This window comes from Schistocerca gregaria, chromosome X (assembly GCF_023897955.1).
Source record: "Schistocerca gregaria isolate iqSchGreg1 chromosome X, iqSchGreg1.2, whole genome shotgun sequence".
NCBI classification, from domain to species: Eukaryota; Metazoa; Arthropoda; class Insecta; order Orthoptera; family Acrididae; genus Schistocerca; species Schistocerca gregaria.
In genome coordinates, this window is record NC_064931.1 from 642,545,183 (window position 1) to 642,566,766 (window position 21,584).

General features: G+C 42.6%; 1 protein-coding gene and 1 long non-coding RNA gene across 5 annotated transcripts in view; one reads left to right on the plus strand and one right to left on the minus strand.

Moving 5' to 3' along the window:
• Positions 1-1,964, minus strand: part of LOC126298669 (uncharacterized) — a 123,606-nt gene extending 121,642 nt beyond the window's left edge. Inside the window, exon 1 of the long non-coding RNA XR_007552640.1 lies at positions 1,906-1,964. This is a non-coding gene — a long non-coding RNA (uncharacterized LOC126298669). The remainder of the gene's footprint in view (positions 1-1,905) is intronic.
• The window catches only part of LOC126298667 (endothelin-converting enzyme homolog), a 368,726-nt gene that overhangs the window by 115,502 nt on the left and 231,640 nt on the right, over positions 1-21,584 (plus strand). Inside the window, exon 1 of one of the 4 annotated variants that reach the window (XM_049990096.1) lies at positions 14,116-14,178. The exons of the other annotated variants lie outside the window; for them this stretch is intronic. Coding sequence (XP_049846053.1) covers positions 14,131-14,178 — 48 coding nt within the window. The 5' untranslated portion in view covers positions 14,116-14,130. Of the gene's footprint in view, positions 1-14,115; positions 14,179-21,584 lie in introns of those variants that run through there. 4 annotated transcript variants of the gene reach the window in all.

Genomic DNA, 21,584 nt, shown 5'->3' on the forward strand with positions numbered 1-21,584 from the left:
AAATGAGTATTTTAGGGGTAGGAAATCTTGAATGAAAAGCGTGTAGCCATGCGGTTCTAGGCGCTACAGTCTGGAACCGCGCGACCGCTGCGGGGACTGATGACCTCAGAAGTTAAGTCCCATAGTGCTTAGAGCCATTTTCTTTGAAATGCGTGTGTCATGTTTTATTGTAAACTTCTTGGGTTTCATAACAAGCAATTGCCTGTCACATCGATGTTGGAGACGCTAGCTTAAAAATAATACTCAGTTATCTTTAAACTATACACAGTGGTTCACAATGGCTCTGAGCGCTATGGGACTTAATATTTGATGTCATCTGTCTCCTAGAACTTAGAACTACTTAAACCTAAGTAACCTAAGGACATCACACATATCCATTCCCGAGGCAGGATTCGAACCTGTGACCGTAGCTCTAGCGCGCTTCCAGACTGAAGCGCCTAGAACAGCTTGGCCACAACGGCCGGCATACACGGTGGAATTTGCCACTATTTACAATTTATGACTGATTGTCGAAGATGGAGACACTCGTTTAATGTATGCTACAGCTGGATGCAGCGCCATAAAAAGCGAATGAGTCGGCAGAGAAACGTTCCGCAGCATACGTCACTCTAATTTGAAGAAATTTATTGCCGTGGATAAAAACAGGGCACTCAAGCTACAGAGAACAGGCCGAGGTTCTCGAGAAAGAACTGCTCCTACACTATCTAATTAAAAGTATCCGGACACCCATTAGAGGACATTAATTGGGGCGTGTTCACTCTTTCGGTTTATGAAGGCTTGATCTCTATTGCGGACACATGTTCAGTGAGGTGTCTGAATGTCTGTGGAAGAGTGACTGCCCATTCTTCCTAACGAGCAGAGACCAATGAAGGTAGTTGTGTTGGACGCTCTGGTCTTGAGCGAAGCCGGCCGCTGTGGCTGAACGGTTCTAGGCGCTTCAGTCTGGAACTACGCGATCCCTACGGTCGCAGGTTCGAATCCTGTCTCGGATATGCATGTCTGTGATGTCCTTAGGTTAGTTAGGTTTAAGCAGTTGTAAGTTATAGGGGACCGATTACAAAAATGGTTCAAATGGCTCTGAGCACTATGGGACTTAATTTCTGAGGTAATAAGTCCCCAAGAACTTAGAACTACTTAAACCTAACTAACCTGAGGACATCACACATCCATGCCCGAGGCAGGATTCGAACCTGAGACCGTAGCGGTTGCGCGGTTCCAGACTGTAGCGCCTAGAACCGCTCAGCCACCTCGGCCGGCTGACCGATTACCTCAGATGTTAAGTCCCATAGTGCTCAGAGCAATTTGAACCATTTTCTGGAGCGAAGTCGACGTTCTAACTCATCCCAAATGTGTTCCATTGAGCTCAGTTCGGGACTCTGGGTAGGTTAAACGATTTTAGGAACGTTATTGTCGAGAAACCATTGCCTTACAGATGCTGCCTTATGACAGTAAGCACTGGCATGCTATTCCAAACAATCATTGCCTCCGAACTGTTCCTCTACTGTACGCAGTACACAACGCTGTAAAATGTATACCGGTATATATCCTCCCGGATTTAGCGTTTTTCCCAGTAAGGGGACCACACGCTAAACCCGAAAAACACTCCCTTACCGTAACACCACTTTGTTGCTGAAATTTTTGATACCCTACAACAAGGCTTTTCTTGTGTCGCGCGTAAAACTTCTCGTAAGAATTTCCACAATATTACGCTAAAGTTTCCAAATTCTTGAAGCACATGGGTTCTAAAAAGAAAAGAAAAAAAAAAAGAGATTGTCACATCATTCACTTTGTTAGCCACTCCACCTCTCACTGTGAACATCTATACCTCCTTCCACCAATTCACGACATCGTTGCCTCTGATTTTCTTCAGTCATTGGTGCAAGCGAATAAGTTTTAAATTACTACCTGTAACAATGGCTTTCTGTGCATTCACTCTTCCCGCGTTCAACCGTGCACTCACTGACAAGGTATTTTAACTACCCAATCATTAGTTTAAACTGAAACGTTGTGACGCTTCTTTTCAGTGTTTACATAAGGCGGGAAGATTAGATTAACAACCCCAGCACAAGCTCAGATTAGATAACGACGGGGAGAAGAAATCGATCGCTTTCGGAACTACAGAACCAATGTGACAGTCTCCTAGAGTAATTTCGAGAAGCCACAGAGAACCTGAATGAGCCCAGTCAGATGGATATATGACACACGCTCTTTCCACATACGAGTCCGATGTCTGAACGCCACGTTACCGCTTGGCTATCTGAAGTAGATACCGATTTTTCGCTAGAATCCCTCTTTTTCCCTCAGGATAGTGCATCAGTTGTAAAACTTTGTATTGCGGATGATAGATGAGTGCATATGTAGCGCAGAACAAACTGACGGCTGAACAACATATGTTTGTTATAACACTCTGACAAATACGTGAAAATTACAAAATATACAAGGAAAAAATAAAGAAATCTGAGGAGAAAGAAGGAAAGGAAGAAGACTAAGAGAGAGAGAGAGGAAAGAATAAAGTAAATATGAATGATTAAATACCCGGAAGCTTAAGCACTGAACGGATTGAAACTTTTTAAGACGGTGCGAATCTGGGGTTCAAAACCGGATAATTTACATTTGAGATCCAGTCATATACCACTTAATTTGAATTTTTCAGGGAGATTCATTCCAGCACATCTCCTGTCGCGTAGCTTTCCGGATTGGTGAAAGCTCTGATGATGAAGCTGTCAGAGGCTTTGGACATGCAATGGAGGGTAAGACCACTGTACGCTGGCAAGGAGCTAACACACCGTTTTACTTTAGAAGAATCCCTACGAAGCCAAACAGTCTTACCGGTGTTATATACTCCCACAAAACTGGTTTTCCACAATTTTCAAGAAAAGAAAAGAATTGATTCATATCGACTGGAAGATTTGTTCAGATATGTCCGTAACGTATACTGTTTGAACTGTGGACAGTACTCATATGGCCCACGGTCATTACATTGCGCTAGAGTAATTTGCGTATCAAAGACACGTTGACGACAGGCTGTTTTCCGAGCAGAGCCTTATCACCTTGAGTTACTTCGTTTGCTGGACATTACAAAGCTTCTGTTTTACTTATTATGTTCGGAAACTTTTGTGCGTTAAATCGTGTCCCCTAAGCATTCAGTGTTCCAACCAGCATCTGGAACCTTTAATCCAGTTTGGTTTATAGAAGACTACAAGAATTTCGGGATACCATAATGTTATATAATACCACAGAAGAGATAAACTAACAAGCCCTCTGTGGAAATTTGATGAACATTTGATGAAAACAGAGAAAATGTAGACAAAAGATGCATTAATCGTTTAATTTACAAAAATGTATAATTGACGGGTGTTAAACGATCCGTGTTACTTAGACAAAAAAAAATCCATCTGTAGTACGCAATCTGAGATTGAGCTGATCATAAAGTAAACTCAGTTAGGTGATACAGAAAATGCAAAAGAAAAGAAGGAATAAGAGACAAAGTCCTCGATTTACGGTGTATGTTAAGGATACAGTTAATGTGTAGCCAACGCTCCATTTATAGACACGACCCCCCAAAAATTGTGCAGGTAACATAAACTAAAAATAACTTTTTGCAGAACCATCAGAACCAACAGAAGTGAACTAACTCATTAAGCAATACATTAGATCACGTAACATACAAAATTTTGCCTAAGCTGTTGCATATATTACAAATTGTCAAAAGTTTCACGCAAGATGTCTTCAACACAATGACTGCTATATTCACTTATTTGTAGTACTCAAATTCAAACAAAGCTAAAAAAAAAAGGAATCCTCTGTGTATCCAGTTATGACTAAGACTAGAGACTTTAATGCACTACTTAGTTTTGTTAAAAGTTTTGTAGTGGATCCCAGTGAAGTTCTTTACACTACAGGAAACTGCTTATATTAAGAATTACTTTGTCATTAGTTGAATGGTTATGAAAATATAAAGTGAAATTAAAGCATTGAATACAACAAAATGATACGTCGACTACATTTACGGGTGTTCTCCTACATACAATTTTAGTGTTCATTTAATATTGTCTGGAAAGGTGATTAACTTTTCTACCCAGAAAAAGGAATCCTCCTCATCAGTGTGTTCTATTTTTACGTTTGAAATACTTTCTTCACCAGTATCAGTTGACAACTTTTTACTAGAATCATCCAGCCAGCGAGTTGGCTTATTGATGGAGACATTTGCTAGAAGCGAAGTTCAAAGCTTCGATCTACCATCCCCATTTATTTTTGTCTAACACAGCACATGTGAATGCCGAGGTAGTTCCCACTTCCCCCTTCTTAGCTGACGTTTGCTTGTTAGTATACTCAGCCATCACATCAGTTTTGAGGACTCATCGAACATTAACGTTGTATTTAATTATTTTTATTAGTTTTTCGTAATTTTTTTTTCATTTCTTTCTCTCTCTCTCGCACGCGCGTACACACACACACACACACACACACACACACACACACACACACACACACACAAACAGGCATACATACATTGGCCTCTCCAAGTGTAGGAGAACGCAAAACATACAGTAATTATGTACTTAAAGCACACACCAATGCAGTCTGAAAGGCCACTCTGCGACATTTATAAGATTTATGTGGTTAAAAGCAGTTTTAACACTGCTCTTAATAACGGAGGCCAGATTTAGGAAAATACGTACATAACATTCGTAGATTTCAAGAAGACTTTTGATACCACAGAAAGGAATAAAACATTTTCCATTCGGAGGCAGAGTAGCCGAAAAATGTGGCCGAGTGGTTCTAGGCGCTTCAGTCTGGAACCGCGCGACCGCTACGGTCGCAGGTTCAAATCCTGCCTCGTGCATGGATGTGTGTGATGTCCTTAGGTTAGTTAAATTTAAGTAGGGATGTGTGTGATGTCCTTAGGTTAGTTAGGTTTAAGTAGTTCTAAGTTCTAGGGGACTGATGAACTCAGATGTTAAGTCTTATAGCGCTCAGAGCCATTTTCGGAGGCAGAGTGGCATCAGTTAGACAGAGAGAGAAGTGTATATTACTTTTTTTATTTGAAAAATGAAACGAAGGGAGAGAGTTTAAGGTCCCATCGGAAACGAGGTCATTAGAGACGGAGCAGAAGCTCGTATGAGGGAGGTATGGGGGAAGGAAATCGGCTGTGCCCTTTCAAAGGAACCATCCCGCCATTTACCTTAAGCGATTAAGGGAAGTTACGGAAAACCCAAATCATGATGGTCAGACGCGGCGTTTAACCGTCGTCCTCCCGAGTGCGAGTCCTGTATGATAATCAGTGATGTAGCCCTCTCAGTGTGCCGGAGGGGGTAAACGTACACTTGGACAAGAATATCTTGAGAGGTGGGTGAATTTTTATCGTGTCGGCAGTAGAATAGACAAGGAAGGAAGGTGATAGAAGTCGTAGTAGCAAATATTGCACAATGAAAAAAGACTTTCTATAAAAAGTAACAGCTTCTAGCCTCCAAAAATATAAGCCTTTAGACCAGAAAAGAGATTTATGACACTATATGTTCGGAACACAGCTCTGCGTGTGTGCGAAACGTTGACAATCAGAAATGTGGTGTTACGGAAGACTGCTGAAGATGAAATTTGGAAATTTGTGGTAAGATCCTATGGGACCAAACTGCTACTGTCATCGGTCCCTAAGCTTACACACTACTTAATGTAACTTAAGAAAATTTACGCTAAGGACAAGACACATACCCATGCCCGGCTGAAGATGAAATAGGTTGATCGAGTAGGGAGTAAAGACGTCCTGTAACGAGTCAACGAGTGAAAATCTATAAAGCCCGTAATGAAACTACGATATAGAGGAGTTGGGCTCATATTAAGACGTGAGTCGCTTCTAATACAGAAGCTGAAGGGACTGTAGAGGGAAAGAATCGCAGCAGCAGCTCTATATTGTATACATAAGGCAAACCGTTTACAATGAGGAATGGAGCATTTAACATGAGCTAAAGATGTTAACTGGAAAGTGACAGTAGCGGGATCAAACCGAAAACTTAAAAAAAAAAAAAACAGTTAGGCATTTGTGCACCTACGTAACCGAATGATTAACATTGATGCCTATGGTGCCGAAGGACCTGGGTTCGATTCCCGGGACATTTTGACATTTTCTGAGCTAGAGTGGTCTGGAACGGGCTCACTCAACCTCGTGAGGCCAAGTGGGAAGATTCCTGAATAAACAAGCAGCGTCATCATCAGGATCCAATAACGGCTGGAGAGATCGGAGACCTGATGACCACATGCCCCACGATCACAGATCGCTCGTCGTACTGCTTTGTTGGTAGTAGTTGGCCAGCCGGAACAGGCCTCAGTGAGTGGTGGTGGTATTTGAGCTCTAAAACTGAATATAGGCATTTATAAAAACAATAATATCTACATTTCTCGACTATTACTCGACCATTTTACTCTTACAAAGGACCCTTGAAAAATGAACACCTGCTTTCGCGCGTGATCTGGTTTGTCTTATCTTATTACGATGGTCGTTTCGCCTCATTTAGATGGGTGTCAACAAAATATTTTCGCAGTCGGATGATAAAGTGGGTGACTGAAATTTTATGAAAAGAGCTTCCTTTTTAATGACTGTCACCGCAGCTTGCGTATCATATCTGTGGCACTCTCTCTCCTATTTCGCAATAGTACATAACGCCTTCGCGATAATACAAAACGATCTGCTTGTCTTTGAACTTTTCCGATCTCCTCCGTCAATCCTATCAGGTAAGGATCTAATACCACGCGCCAATACTCTAGCAGAAGACGGACAAGCTTAATGTAGGCAATATTTTTAGCAGATATGTTGCAAATTCTAAGTGTTTTGCCAATAAAACCCAGTCTTTGGTTCATCTTCCCAACAATATTTTCTTTATGATGGTTTCAATTTAAGTTCGTAATTGTTATCCCTGGGTATTTAGTTGAATCGGCGACTTTTAACTTTGGTTTATTTAACGTTTACTGAAATTTAAAGGATTATTTTTAGTAATAATGTGAAGGTCCTCACACTTTTTATTGTTCACGGTCAGCTGTCACTTTCCGCATCGCATAGATATCTTGTCTAAAGCATTTTGTAATTCGTATTGATCTGAAAACTTTACTATGGTAAACAACGGCATCATCTGCGAACAGTCTAAGACGATTGTTCTCATTGTCTCCCAGAACATTTATGTAGGCAAGGGACACAAGAGAGCTTTAACACTTCTATTGGGATCGTCAGATATCACATCTGTTTCACTCAATGACTTCCCGTTAATTGCTGCCAAGTGGGACCTTTCTGAGAGTCGCATAACCGAGACGATACTACAAAGACACGCAATATGATTAGAAGACGATTATGTGGAACTGCGTCAAAGGCTTTTTGGAAATCCAGAAATACACTCCTGGAAATAAAATAAGAACACCGTGAATTCATTGGCCCAGAAAGGGGAAACTTTATTGACACATTCCTCGGGTCAGATACATCACATGATCACACTGACAGAACCACAGGCACATAGACACAGGCAACAGAGTTTGCACAATGTCGGCACTAGTACAGTGTATATCCACCTTTCGCAGCAATGCAGGCTGCTATTCTCCCATGGAGACGATCGTAGAGATGCTGGATGTAGTCCTGTGGAACGGCTTGCCATGCCATTTCCACCTGGCGCCTCAGTTGGACCAGCGTTCGTGCTGCACGTGCAGACCGCGTGAGACGACGCTTCATCTAGTCCCAAACATGCTCAATGGGGGACAGATCCGGAGATCTTGCTAGCCAGGGTAGTTGACTTACACCTTCTAGAGCACGTTGGGTGGCACGGGATACATGCGGACGTGAATTGTCCTGTTGGAACAGCAAGTTCCCTTGCCGGTCTAGGAATGGTAGAGCGATGGGTTCGATGACGGTTTGGATGTACCGTGCACTATTCAGTGTCCCCTCGACGATCACCAGAGGTGTACGGCCAGTGTAGGAGATCGCTCCCCACACCATGATGGCGGGTGTTGGCCCTGTGTGCCTCGGTCGTATGCAGTCCTGATTGTGGCGCTCACCTGCACGGCGCCAAACACGCATACGACCATCATTGGCACCAAGGCAGAAGCGACTCTCATCCCTGAAGACGACACGTCTCCATTCGTCCCTCCATTCACGCCTGTCGCGACACCACAGGAGGCGGACTGCACGATGTTGGGGCGTGAGCGGAAGACGGCCTAACGGTGTGCGGGACCGTAGCCCAGCTTCATGGAGACGATTGCGAATGGTCCTCGCCGATACCACAGGAGCAACAGTGTCCCTAATTTGCTGGGAAGTGTAGGTGCGGTCCCCTACGGCACTGCGTAGGATCCTACGGTCTTGGCGTGCATCCGTGCATCGCCTGCGGTCCGGTCCCAGGTCGACGGGCACGTGCACCTTCCTCCGACCACTGGCGACAACATCGATGTACTGTGGAGACCTCACGCCCCACGTGTTGAGCAATTCGGCGGTACGTCCACCCGGCTTCCCGCATGCCCACTATACGCCCTCGCTCAAAGTCCGTCAACTGCACATGCGGTTCACGTCCACGCTGTCGCGGCATGCTACCAGAGTTAAAGACTGCGATGGAGCTCCGTATGCCACGGCAAACTGGCTGACACTGACGGCGGCGGTGCACAAATGCTCCGCAGCTAGCGCCATTCGACGGCCAACAACGCGGTTCCTGGTGTGTCCGCTATGCCGTGCGTGTGATCATTGCTCTCGCAGTGTCCGGAGCAAGTATGGTGGGTCTGACACACCGGTGTCAATGTGTTCTTTTTCCATTTCCAGGAGTGTATGAAGTTAACTTGAGAATCATTGTCGATAACATTCATTATTTCGTGTGAATAAATGACCAGTTGTGTATTACAAGAATATATTTTCTGGATCCATGCTGGCTGAATATCAATAGATCGTTTTCTTCGATGTATTTAATAATGTTCGAGCACAATTTATGATCTAAGAAGTTACTGCAATTTGATGTCAGCTATATGGGTCTAAAATTCAGGGGACTACTTCTCTTTCTCTCTTGGTGTATTGGTGTGACCTGAGTCACTTTAAGGTCCTTATGCACGGATCTTTCACCCTGCAAGCAGTTGTACATGATCGCTAATTATGGATATACAGGGTGTATCAAAAAGATTTATCCTATTCTAAAAAAAATCGTTACTATTATGTTATTTGAGATATGTCCGTGAACAACGACCTGCTGGAGAATGGCAAACTCTGGAGTTTTACATGGTTCCCACTAGGTAGCAGCAGTGTGTGTCCACTCCAGTTCTAGTAAAAATGGTGTCAGGACAATGGAAAGCGTTTTGTGTTTTACGTTTTGCGCAGTGCGAGTCAGTAACAACTGTTCAGCGTGCTTTTTGTACTAGGTATGGTGTGGATCATCCTACAGCACAGAGCGTTAGTCGATGACATGAACAATTTCGAGAAACAGGTTGTTTGTGTAAAGGCAAATCGCCGGGCCGTCCCCGACTCTACAAATCCATCATACATCCTATCCTCTGTTATGCCAGCATTGCCTGGATATCCTCCACCCCCCCCTCCTATCCCCTCTTTTACAAGGCCCTCCAAATCCTAAGATGCCATTCGCTCTGCCTTGCCTCCCATGTCCACTTTCCTTCCCCCACATGACTCCTGTATGACCTCATCCCCTTCCCACACCTCCTCCTTTTCCTCCAACATCTCCACGTTCTTTAAACTGTCCACAGTCTTGATCTCCCCCATTCCATTGTTTCCTCCTTCCTCTCCACCTACCGCCTGTTGCTGTGCCTCTATGGCTGTATCCCTCTCTCTCTCCACCTCCACACCCTCAATCTCCTTCATCAGGGCAATTTCCAGCACCTCCCCCTCCAGGATGTTGAACTTCCTCGTGACATCTACCCATCCTTCCAACTGCAACCTGGTCTTTTCCCGCCCCCCTCCCCAGGGCCCCCGTTTTCCTCTACCCTCCTTCTTCCAGAACGGATTGTTTCACAACGAGTCCGCAGAAATCCGTTTGCCGTGCAGCTTGACAGCTCAGCATGCCCCCGATGTCAGTCTGGCGTGTGTTGCGTTGACGTTTACACATGAAACCATACAAAATTCAGCTACTACAAGCTGTTCGTTAAGATGTCAAACATCAACGTGTGGAGTTCTGTAATTTTGTTCTTGGGAAGTTGGAAGATGACAGTTTTCTTCCACGCTTAGTGTTTAGTGACGAGGCAACATTCCATCTAAATGGAAAGGTGAAACGTCATAATGTGAGAATACAGGTACGGAAAAACCTCATGAAGCTGTACAACATGACAGGGACTCTCCAAAATTTAATGTGTTTTGTGCAGTTTCACGGGAAAAGGTGTATGGTCTATTTTTCTTTGCCGAGAACAGTGTTACAGGAAGCACATATCTCGATATGCTTGAGAACTTACTTTTCCCACTGTTGGAGACTGCTTCGAACAACTTCATTTACCAGCAAGATGGGGCACCGACACACTAGCATCTGGAAGTGCGGGAATTTTTAAATCAAAGGATTACTGAAGGATGGATCAGTCGCAGTGGACCAAATGATCCAGACTTACATTACTGGCCTCCAAGGTCACCAGACCTGACTGTATGTGATTATGTCTTGTGGAGCTTTATAAAAGACTCTGTTTATGTGCCTCCGTTACCAACAACAATGAGTTGCATAACAACAGCTGTGGAAGTTGTAACTGCTCGCTGCAGTGTGGGAACAATTTGAATACCGCATTGACATATGTCGTGCATCTCAAGGAGACGTATTGAACACCTATGAAAAGGTACAAAAAAAACTTTTTGAGTTTCCTGTTCATCAAAAGACAAAATTCATGGCATATATTTATTAGTTTCAGAAATACAGACGTCTCAGATCGGACTATTCTTTTCGATACACCCTGTATTACATCAGCATACTCCTAAATGTTCGTAACTGGTATGCAATGTGGAACGCAAGACTTGCCTCTATTAAGTGACTTACGTTGCTACGCTACACCGAGTGTACCTACTTCGAAGTTGCTCGTGTTGGCAACTATTCTTGATTTGAATTCTGGAAGATTTATTTCATCTTCTTCCGTGAAGGTGAAATAATTGCGAAAACAATGTTTAGTAAGAGCATTTCAGTGGCGCTGTCATCGGTAACATTACCATTACTATCGTACAGTGAATGTATTGACTGTGTGTTGCCGTTGTTGTGTTTTACATACGACCAGAATCTCTTCAGTTTTCTGTAAGATTTCGAAACACATTTTCACTGTGGAAAGTATTAAAAGCATCTCAAATTGAAGGCCGAGCTAAATTCCGAGCTTCTGTAAAGCCATTGTCCATCTTGGGGATTTTGCGTCCGTTTAAGTCTAGCATGTTTTTTCATTGCTTCAGAAACAGCGTTCCGTCCTGTTTTGTGTACCATGGGGATCTGTTCCGTCTGTTATTAATTTATTTGGTACCAATCTCTTAATGGCTGTCAGTACTATTTCTCTCAATTTGAGTCGCATCAGGTCTACGCTTACATAGTTTAGAAGGAATTGAAACTGTCTCTTAAGAAACCGAGAAGCAAATTTTTTTCTGTTCTTTTATATTAACTTATATACTTGCGTATATTTTGGTGGATTTGGATGTTACGGCATTCAGTCTCATTACATGGACTTGATGGTCACTAATCTCTGTATCCGTCTTGACACTATTTGTTCATGACTGTTTGTTGTCAAGAGGCCTAGTTTCTTACCGCAACCATTTACACTTCGTGTGGGCTCCAGAAATAATTGCTCAAAATAATTTTCGGAGAATGCATTTAGTTCGATTTCGGACGATGTTTCATGCCTATCACCGACTTTAAGCATGTATTATTGCCGACATATCGAGGGTAGATTGAAGTAACCTCCCACTTTAATTATATGAGTCGGGTATCAGTTCGAAATGAGACCTAAATTTTTCTTGAACCCTTCATTATATATATCATTGGAGCTGGGGGGTGGGAGGTGGGGGTCAGCAAAAGAAACTAATTATTAATTTATTCCAGTTGCTGAGTACAGCCCCTCCCCACTGTAAATCCCAGCAACCAGAGCAAACACGCTACAAACACGCCACCAAATACTGAACTTAATCTATCCTTTCTGAACACCTTTAAAACACTGGTAAAAACTTTGGTTGAACTTATTTACGGGTTTAGGTAGCTTTAAGCACTTTCGGTGCTTTTTATGAGCGCTGGGAGTTCTGGGTCTTTCCCAACACAGCCACGACTATTTACAAGTAGAGTGTCAATGCTTCCTAGGTCTATCCTCGTCCTGGGTTTGACCTGCACCCCTTTAGACTGAATCCCTATTTTTATACTTAGACAACCTTCTAGATACACGCGATAAAAATTTGTAGGAAAAGCAGTGCTGTACACCATGCTTTGGTTGTCAGTTACAGAGTGACGATTTCCCTAGAACGTGAAAAAGAGCGTTCCACAGCACATGTCAGCATTTCACGTTTAAATAAAGCGATATTCTCTACTGTGAAGCCTTCAGGAAGCGATGCGGAAATATCACCGCTCAGCGCAGCAACGGCAACAGAATGCACAGTTTCGAAACCGTCGTATTCCTTTAAATAGGAACGAGCTTTTTGTACACTTGTGTCGGCCTTACTTCCGGTTACGTTTCCGAGCGCTGCAAAGGCATTGACGACCTCGCGTATTGCTTCAGTCAAAAGCAAATCAAAAGTTTCTAGTGCTTTTATAGCCTTCATACAAAAATCTAAAATTTGCTGTCGTGTAAAGTCTGATTTCAAATGTGCGTTGGAGCGCAAATTTCATAAAATATCGTCGAATGGACAACTGACTAGGGCTACACCCGTAGCTATATTGTGACTGATTTCAATTCAGCATTGTGCTTTAACAAAACCAGTCGCATTTTCTCGCAAATACATCTACATCTACATCTAGTAGATACGATGCAACAAATGAATGACGTGACAGCGTGAATCGGTTTAGAATAGCTTGCTCGTAATCCCTTGGCTACTTTTTCCATGTGTTAAAAGTAGAACAACTTCATCTTAGCGAATGCTGTTAGATCATCAATTCCATGGATTCCTTAAAAATTCAATCACTGGACAAATCGCTGACAGTTTTCCGCTCGTGTCAATTTAACAGGAATGGCGGAGAACACTCACCGTTCTCTGAAAATGCACCAGTACAGATATTTCCAATTTACCTGCCAATCAGGTCGCATGTCTGATCAGCTCACACACAATTATCCGCATTGGTTCATGTTTCGCAAACTCGATGCATGGTTTCAATGAAACGTATTGACAGATAGAGTTTTTTCTTTGTTGGTTGGGTGGTTGATCGGGAGATGGGACCAAACAGCAAGGACATCGGTCCCATATGGTTTAGTATGGTAACCACTGCGCCACCTCGCTCGGTTTTCTCAATGTTGCTTCGTCGGGTGTCCGCTGTCTTGTGAATCTGGACAGAAATACATTTATCTGGGGGTTGTTTAACTCAACGAAAATTACATTAAAATAATTCAAGCTTCACACGAATCCATAAAATACACCCCATGTGAAAAACCACATGATGTGGCAGCAAATGCTTCTGCAACACGCGGGTCCACTGATTTGACGAACTCTTCGCTGCCTGATGCTTTTGTTCTGCATTACTTGTGACATTTGAAGCCCACAATTTTATCATACAGCTTACAAGAAAAACTATTGCTCTTTCACTAAAGAACAAATTTGGGGATTTTGACATATTACTTCAGTTTTGTCAACAAATTCGTTCGTAATCTAGGTATGGTGAAATCATTTCCTACCAGCAGTCAAAAATAAAAACTGTACCCCATGAAACGTACATCAGAAGCAACACACAACACTGAACTAAAAATGGCTCTGAGCACTATGGGACTAAACATCTGAGGTCATCAGTCCCCTAGAACTTAGAACTACTTAAACCTAACTAACCTAAGGACATCACACACATCAATGCCCGAGGCAGGAGTCGAACCTGCGACCGTAGCGGTCGCGCGGTTCCAGACTGAAGTGCCTAGAACCGCTCGGCCACACCGGCCGGCCAACACTGAACTGCTGGGAGCCTCAACACACACGAACAATCGGAAATCAATTGGCCTGCCTGAATTAGACGTACTGTGAAATACAGCATGTCACTTGCACTGGTGCGTCCAGGATTCGATAAGCCATGGATTCAGGTGGGTCGCAGGAAAAAGGAACTTAATGATATATTTAGTCTGTAACATGTAAAACTGAATTCAGTTTATGGAAAACACCTTTCAAATAAGTGATTTATGGTATTTGCGCTATAGAAAACGGGGAAATATGCAACTTACACGCTTTATCACTAAAATATTGTAGTAGAAAAACTAAGAACGTAGTTTTATGTGCTTATAAGTTCTTCATCTACATCTGTCGACACACATACTGCGCAAGCTACCTTTTAGTGCATGGCGGCTACTATGCACCACATCTAATCATTCTCTTTCCTGATCCGCTCGCAAATGGAGACAGGGAAAAAACAATTTTCTATATGCTTCCGTACGAGTCTTAATTTCCCTAATTGCTTACGCGAGATGTATGTTACTGGCTCTATAATCGACGTGTAGAGAGTCGTAAATGCCGGTTCTCATAAAACTTTACTAATAGTGTATAACGAAAAGAATGCCTTTTACCGACCAGGCATTCATATTTGAGTACACGGAGAATTTCAGTAATGCTCGTGTGCTGGTCGAACCTACCGGTGACGAATCTGGCAGGGTGCCCCTGAACTGCTTCGAGGTCTTCCTTTAATCTGACTTGGTGTGGGTCCCAAACACTCGAGAAGTACTCAATAATGATTCGCGTAAGTGTTCTGTACGTGGTCTCCTTCATTTATGCAGCGTTTCAGATGTACTGGTGGGTCTCCTAATAACAAGAAGTCGACGATTCGCCTTTCTTACAGCCCACCTCACGTGCTCGTTCCATTTAATGATGCTTTGTAACGTTACGTATAGGTATTTAATCGACTTGGCTGTGTCAAATAGCACACCACTAATACTGTATTCTAACAATATAAAGCTGTGTTTTCCCACTCATCTGAATTAACTTACATTTGCCGATCGTCACTCTAAAGTGGTCTCAAAACACATACCAGTCCCTGGAGGTTTGCCATGTGTTTAATAATTATATAAAAACATAAAATTTATTTTCTAATAATAATTCATGTATAATCCATTCCAATGTCACAGGCGGGTTTACGAAGCAGCAACGCTACTCTAGGAGCACAATCTTTTTATAACTAAAAGTCTTGTAATATTTTGAAGTATAATAAACTACAACATTGTACAGATGTTGATGCAAAGTATTATGATTACCAACATATTCTTGAGTCTACTTATATTAAGCAAGAAATAACAAAAATAAAGGATGTCTGCCTATTATACATTACGACCCTCTTCAACTCTTGGCGGTCTCTGTCAGTCAACAGACGAGGTCGGTCTGTGCGCTTTTGTGCTGTACGTGTCCCTTCACGTTTCCACTTCACTATCACATCGGTAACAGTGGACCTAGGGATGTTTAGAAGTGTGGAAATCTCGCGTACAGACGTATGACACCAGTAACACCCAATCACCTGACTACGTTCAATGTCCTTGAGTTCCGCGGAGCGCCCCATGCTGCTTTCTCACGATGTCTAATGACTACTGAGGTCGCTGATATGGAGTACCTGGAAGTAGGTGGCAGCACAGTGCACCTAATATGAAAAACGTATGTTTCTGGGGGTGTCCAAATACTTTTGATCACATAGTGTACGTTTACCATAATTTGGGATAGACTGCAGAACGATTCGGCTGCCTCTGTCATTTACGTCAGAAGTACAAAATAAAGGAGGTTAACATACATAGCAAAGCGTTCAGGTGGACTTTATTTATTGGCAGCACGCGAGTTTGGCAGAAAAAGGAACAAATTGACAAAGAAATACTCTCCGAATTTTATTGTTGTCGCATGTGGAAAGTACGTATGCACTTAGATAGAGTTTATAACAGTAAAAACAATAAGAAATTTTCAAAACCTACTAACATACAGTTTTTCCTAATGTTACTCTGGTTTCGTTACAGCGTCCACCACAGGACTCAGAATGATAATGGGGCATCGGATACTCATTTAGACGGGTGGATACCCCTCTTACTGTAAAGGAAGGAATACTGTATACGCTAGCTGGCTGCAAATCACGTAAGCTTTGCTGACGTCATTCATGCGAAACAGGGTAGCGTAATACACTGCGACGCGTGTTTTTGTGATTCACAGGTTTCTGTGAAACACCCCTAGGCATTCAGAGTCCTCCAGCTCAAGAATGCGAAGTGTCTCGCTCATATGACGCTACAAGTCCTTGTTACTCTAAGCAAGGCAGTGGCTGATCCTTTAATCCGAACTTATAAATACTGTGAACAATTTTCATAGGTAATTTTCTAAACCTACTTAAACAACTCTTGTCAAGATTGAGGTTTGATGAGCCGTAAAGAAAGTCAATAGAGACGAAGAAATCGGCCGTATTCTTTCGACAGGAACTGATATGACATTTGAACTACGTGATTTCGGAAAATTGTTGGAAATCTAAAATCATGAAGGCTGGACGAGGATAGTAGGATGCTACATGCTTTTTGACACATCCTGCGCTGTTGAGAGAGTACTCCAAATGTTTGCTTTTTAATTTCACATAAAATTCGAACTGTTTTGTTATATTAAGTTATTTCCTGTCATTGACATTAGATATTCGTTTATCGTCCCTCGACAGTTTGAGTGGAGTTCAGCTACATCGATCGATTATGGGCCGGCCGCGGTGGTCGAGCGGTTCTAGGCGTTTCCGTCTGGAACCACGCGACTGCTACGGTCGCAGGTTCGAATCCTGCCTCGGGCATGGATATGTGTGATGTCCTTAGGTTAGTTAGGTTTAAGTAGTTCTAAGTTCTAGGGGACTGATGACCTCAGATGTTAAGTCCCATAGTGCTCAGAGGCATTTGAACCATTTTTTGGATCGATTATGGACCACTACGCGGAATGAGTTTCTATTACCAGCTCAAAGAACCGTGGCGGTGGTGTCAGCACTCTACATATTCACCCTTCAATGCAATATATTGTTTCCAATGATGGCTGACTTGGGGGAGACTTTTATTGTAGAACTATGCATTTTGAGTGTAAGGAACCGCCACACTACAAAAATCACCTTATTATCATTCTGGAAATGAGTGCCTCGCAATGGTTTGTTCAAAATAAGAAAGAGGTAGAAGTCACTGGGAGCCATATCAGAAGAATACGAGCACAATCTGTTAACATCACACCATTCCAGTCCCGTCCTAAAAAAAAATTTACTTCCACTTTGTTCTGCGGTGTTTGAGTCTTCATTTTTTTACATATATTCGTAGTTGAAAGTATGGACTACCACCAGCCGTATAATGGAGTGACGACAGCGAAAATTTGTCCCGGATCGGGACTCGAACCTGGATTTTCCGCTTATCACGAGCAGTCACCTCATCATTTGGCGGTCCGAGCACGAATCACGACCAGACACAAACTTCCTATATGGTCAGCAATGTGTCTACAACCTATACTCGTACATCCATTATGAATATTCCCGTACAGGGGGCACATTTTACTTGAAAGTCGCTTGCCCGGTGTCGGCGGATAAATACGATATTGCAGTGCCTGTGTTATTACGATGCAATGTTCCTTCGGACATACATGCACGTCCACAGGAACTTTGCATCGTAATTCGGAACAAGAAAGGCACTACAGTATTGTATTCATTTTTTTTTTAATTTCTCGGATGAGGTGATCCACATGTTTTTACTTCATGCTTTGCTACTTTGTCTCGAGGTCATAGAGATACATACAGTAACCGTCCACGGCGATTATGCATCTAAAGAAATCGTCTGTTTTGGGTAAATGATTGTTCAACTTCGTGTTAACTGATCATTCAGAATTAGCGCCTTAGGCGGAGGCAGCTGATGGTACAAAAAGTATGTGTATCGTCTTAATTGTACGACTGGATTGTAATTTTGTATCGGAGAGATCACAGTTCATAGTAATTGACCGAAAGTAATGAATAAAATAGAAGTGATATCTCGCGTTCCCCAAGGAAATGTTATAGGACCTCAGATCTTCCTAACCTATATAAACGATTTAGGAGAGTATCTGAGCAGCCATATTAGACTGTTTGTGGATGATGTTGTCATTTACCGTCTAATAAAGTCATCAGAATATCAAAACAAATTGCAAAATGATCTAGACAAGAGTGGCAGTTCGATGTCAGAGGTTATTCACATGAGTACTAAAAGGAACCAGTTAAATTTTGTTTAGATGATAAATCACACAGATCTAAAGGCTGTCAATCCAGCTAAATGTCTAGGAATTACAAATACGTGCAACTTAAACTGGAACGATCACATAGTTAGTGCCGTCGAAAAGGCAAACCAAAGACTGCGTTTTATTTGGCAAAACTCTTAGAAGATGCAACATGTCTACTAAAGAGACTACCTACACTAAGCTTGTTCGTCCTCTGCTGGAGTACTGCTGGCAGTATGGGATCCCTATCAGATTGAACTAACAGAAGACTTCGAAAAAGTTCAAAGATGGGTAGCAGGTTTTGTATTATCGAGAGAGAGTGTCACGTATATCATACTTACGCGAGCTGGAGCGGCAATCATTAAAACAAAGGCGTTTTTCGTTGCTGCGAGATCTTTACACCAGATTTCAATTTCCAACGCTCCTCTGTGAATAGATAAATATTTTGTAGACGCGCACCTATATAAGGAGAACTGATCATTGTCATGAAATAAGATAAATCATAGCGCACACGGAAAGCGTTAAGTGTTTGTCTCTCCTGCGTGCTATTAGAATGTAGAACATCAAAGAAATAGTGTGAAAGTGGTTCGATGAATGGTTCTGCCAGGCACTTAAGTGTGAATTGCAGGTTAGCCGTGCAGCTGTAGATGTGTTCATTTACAAAAGAGCGATAATTCAGTTCTTCTGGAGACACCAGTAACTGTTCAAATATTTGTTTTGAAAATAATTTAATTTTCCGGCACAATCACACACAATTTCAATACGAAAGCATCTATTTCGGTCGCCCCCGGGAATATTCAGATCATAAGACGGATGCCGCAGTTCATTCCGAGCACTGAGGAATTGACTGAGTATTTCCTTAGTGGACTCCGTCGTCTGTCGTATGGTCTGAAGACGGCCGGTGAAATCTGAAACCGGTTAATTTCGAATTTAAACTGTGAGCGAGTATGACGGAGAATAAATTATATTCAAAAAGGCGTCCATTTTTTAAAATATTGTTCGACATACCACACCATTAGAATTACGCAAGTGTGAACTTATCTTGTTCTGTGGACCGTACTCTTCGTGTTTTGCCAAGCACAAAGTACTGCAGTTGCTGGCCGACACGTGATGCTCACAACATTGTCTAGGAACGAGCCGTTCGTGTTGTATTGACAGAGCCGTGTGCTAGGCTACGCTAGCGAGTGGCAACCGAGCAGCGCGCCCGTCTTCGTCATCAGACGCGGAGGAACGGCCACGCCAGCCGACCTCCAGACCCTTCAAGTGCCACTTGCTGTAACGGTCTGCGCCGCTTATCTGCCCCTGCTGCCCTAGCCCCACCTCACGAAGGCAAAATAGCGTTAATGTCACAGCTAGGCTCCGTTAATACTACAGTTGAGGAGAAATTGCAGTGACACGCAAGAAGTGCAACACCTGAAGGACTTGCTAGCAAATCTCAAAATTCAAGCATCGTGTTAGCCGGCCGCGGTGGTCTCGCGGTTCTAGGCGCGCAGTCCGGAAGCGTGCGACTGCTACGGTCGCAGCTTCGAATCCTGCCTCGGGCATGGATGTGTGTGATGTCCTTAGGTTAGTTAGGTTTAAGTAGTTCTAAGTTCTAGGGGACTAATGACCACAACAGTAGAGTCCCATAGTGCTCAGAGCCATTTGAACCATTTGCATCGTGTGAATCGCGTTGATACGTCTTAAGCTTGAGACTAATGTATTACCTGGCAAAGAGAACTGAAGACCTGATCAGGTGTCAGTATCGTCATTTTTACTCCCGGAGGGAGGAAGGGAAAGTTCAGATTTAGAGTTCGAAAGATGATAGATGATGACAAGTTTGAATATTACCGAATCATCCGTTGAATAAACATTGAGTGCAAAATACTGACACGTATTATTTACAGAAAACTGGAAAAGCTGGTAGGAGCCGATTTCGGGAAAGATCAGTGTGGGTTCCAGAGAAATGTAGGAACTGTGAGGCAGCACTGACTATACGATTTACCTTAGAATACAGCGTTTCGAAAGGCTGACTAAACTACTCTCATTGACATTTTTAAAGTATCAGGGCAAAATACTGGACCGAAAGGGTATTTACAACTTGTACGAAAATCAGACTGCAGTTATAAAAGTCGGAGGACGTAAAGGGGACCAGTAGTTGAGAAGGAAGGGAGACAGGATTGTACGAATTAAAGTTCAGGAAGAAGAAATAAAAACTCTGAGGTTAGGCGATAACATTGTAATTATGTCAGACACGGCAAAGGACTTGGGGTAGCAGCTGAACGGAGTGGTCAGTGTCCTGAACAGAGATTATAAGATGAACATTAGGGAAAGTAAACCCGGGGCAACGGAAAGTAGACGAATTAAATCATGTGAAGCTGAGGCAATTAGATTAAGAAGTAAAGCACTAAAAACAGTAGACGGGTTTTTGTGTTTGGGCACCAAAATAACTGAAGAAGGACGAATTAGAGAGTATGTAAAATGCAGTCTGGCAATGTCAAGAAAAGTATTTCTGAAAGGAGGAGTTTGTTAACTTCTAATACGAATTTCAGTGTAAGGAAGCCGTTTCTGAAGGTAATTCTCTGGAGTATAGCCTTGTACGGAAGTGAAATGTGCAGGATAATCAGTTCAAACGAGAAAAGAACAGAAGCTTTTGTATTGTCGTGCTGCTGTGGGTGGTCGAGGATTAGAGGGATAGATCACATAAATACTGAGGAAGTGCCGAATCGAATCGAGAAGAAATTTAATTTATGGCACAACTTGACTGAAGGAAGCGGTCGGTTGATAGGACACATCCTGAGGCATCAGGGAATCGTAAATTTGGTGTTGGAGGGAAATGTATGTGTGTGTTGGAGGGGGGGATTGTAAGGGAGACCTAGTCGTCAATACACTAAGCAGCTTCAAGCGGATGTAGGCTGCAGTAATTACTCAGAGACGAAAAGGATTACACAGAATAGACTAGCGTGGAGAACTGCACCAAACCAGTCTTCGGACTGAAGATCAGAACGACAACAACCGAAAGCATGTTCTTCATGCTTGCACTTTAAAGTAACAACAAGCACTGGTGCCCATACTCACTTACCTGATCAAGTTAGTTTCCTCTACGGACGTCTGTTGATCATCGATATTTACAAAATATTGATGTCGGGAATTTAATCATCTATGTTTCAATACCGACACTGAAGTCTTTGAAACTTTGTAATATCGATGTTAAAGACAAAATATTGACTTTCGATGGCAAAAAAACCATGCTACTTGATACCTCAGTCAATTAGTTTTTCGTTATTTAAACGAATCCTTTTTG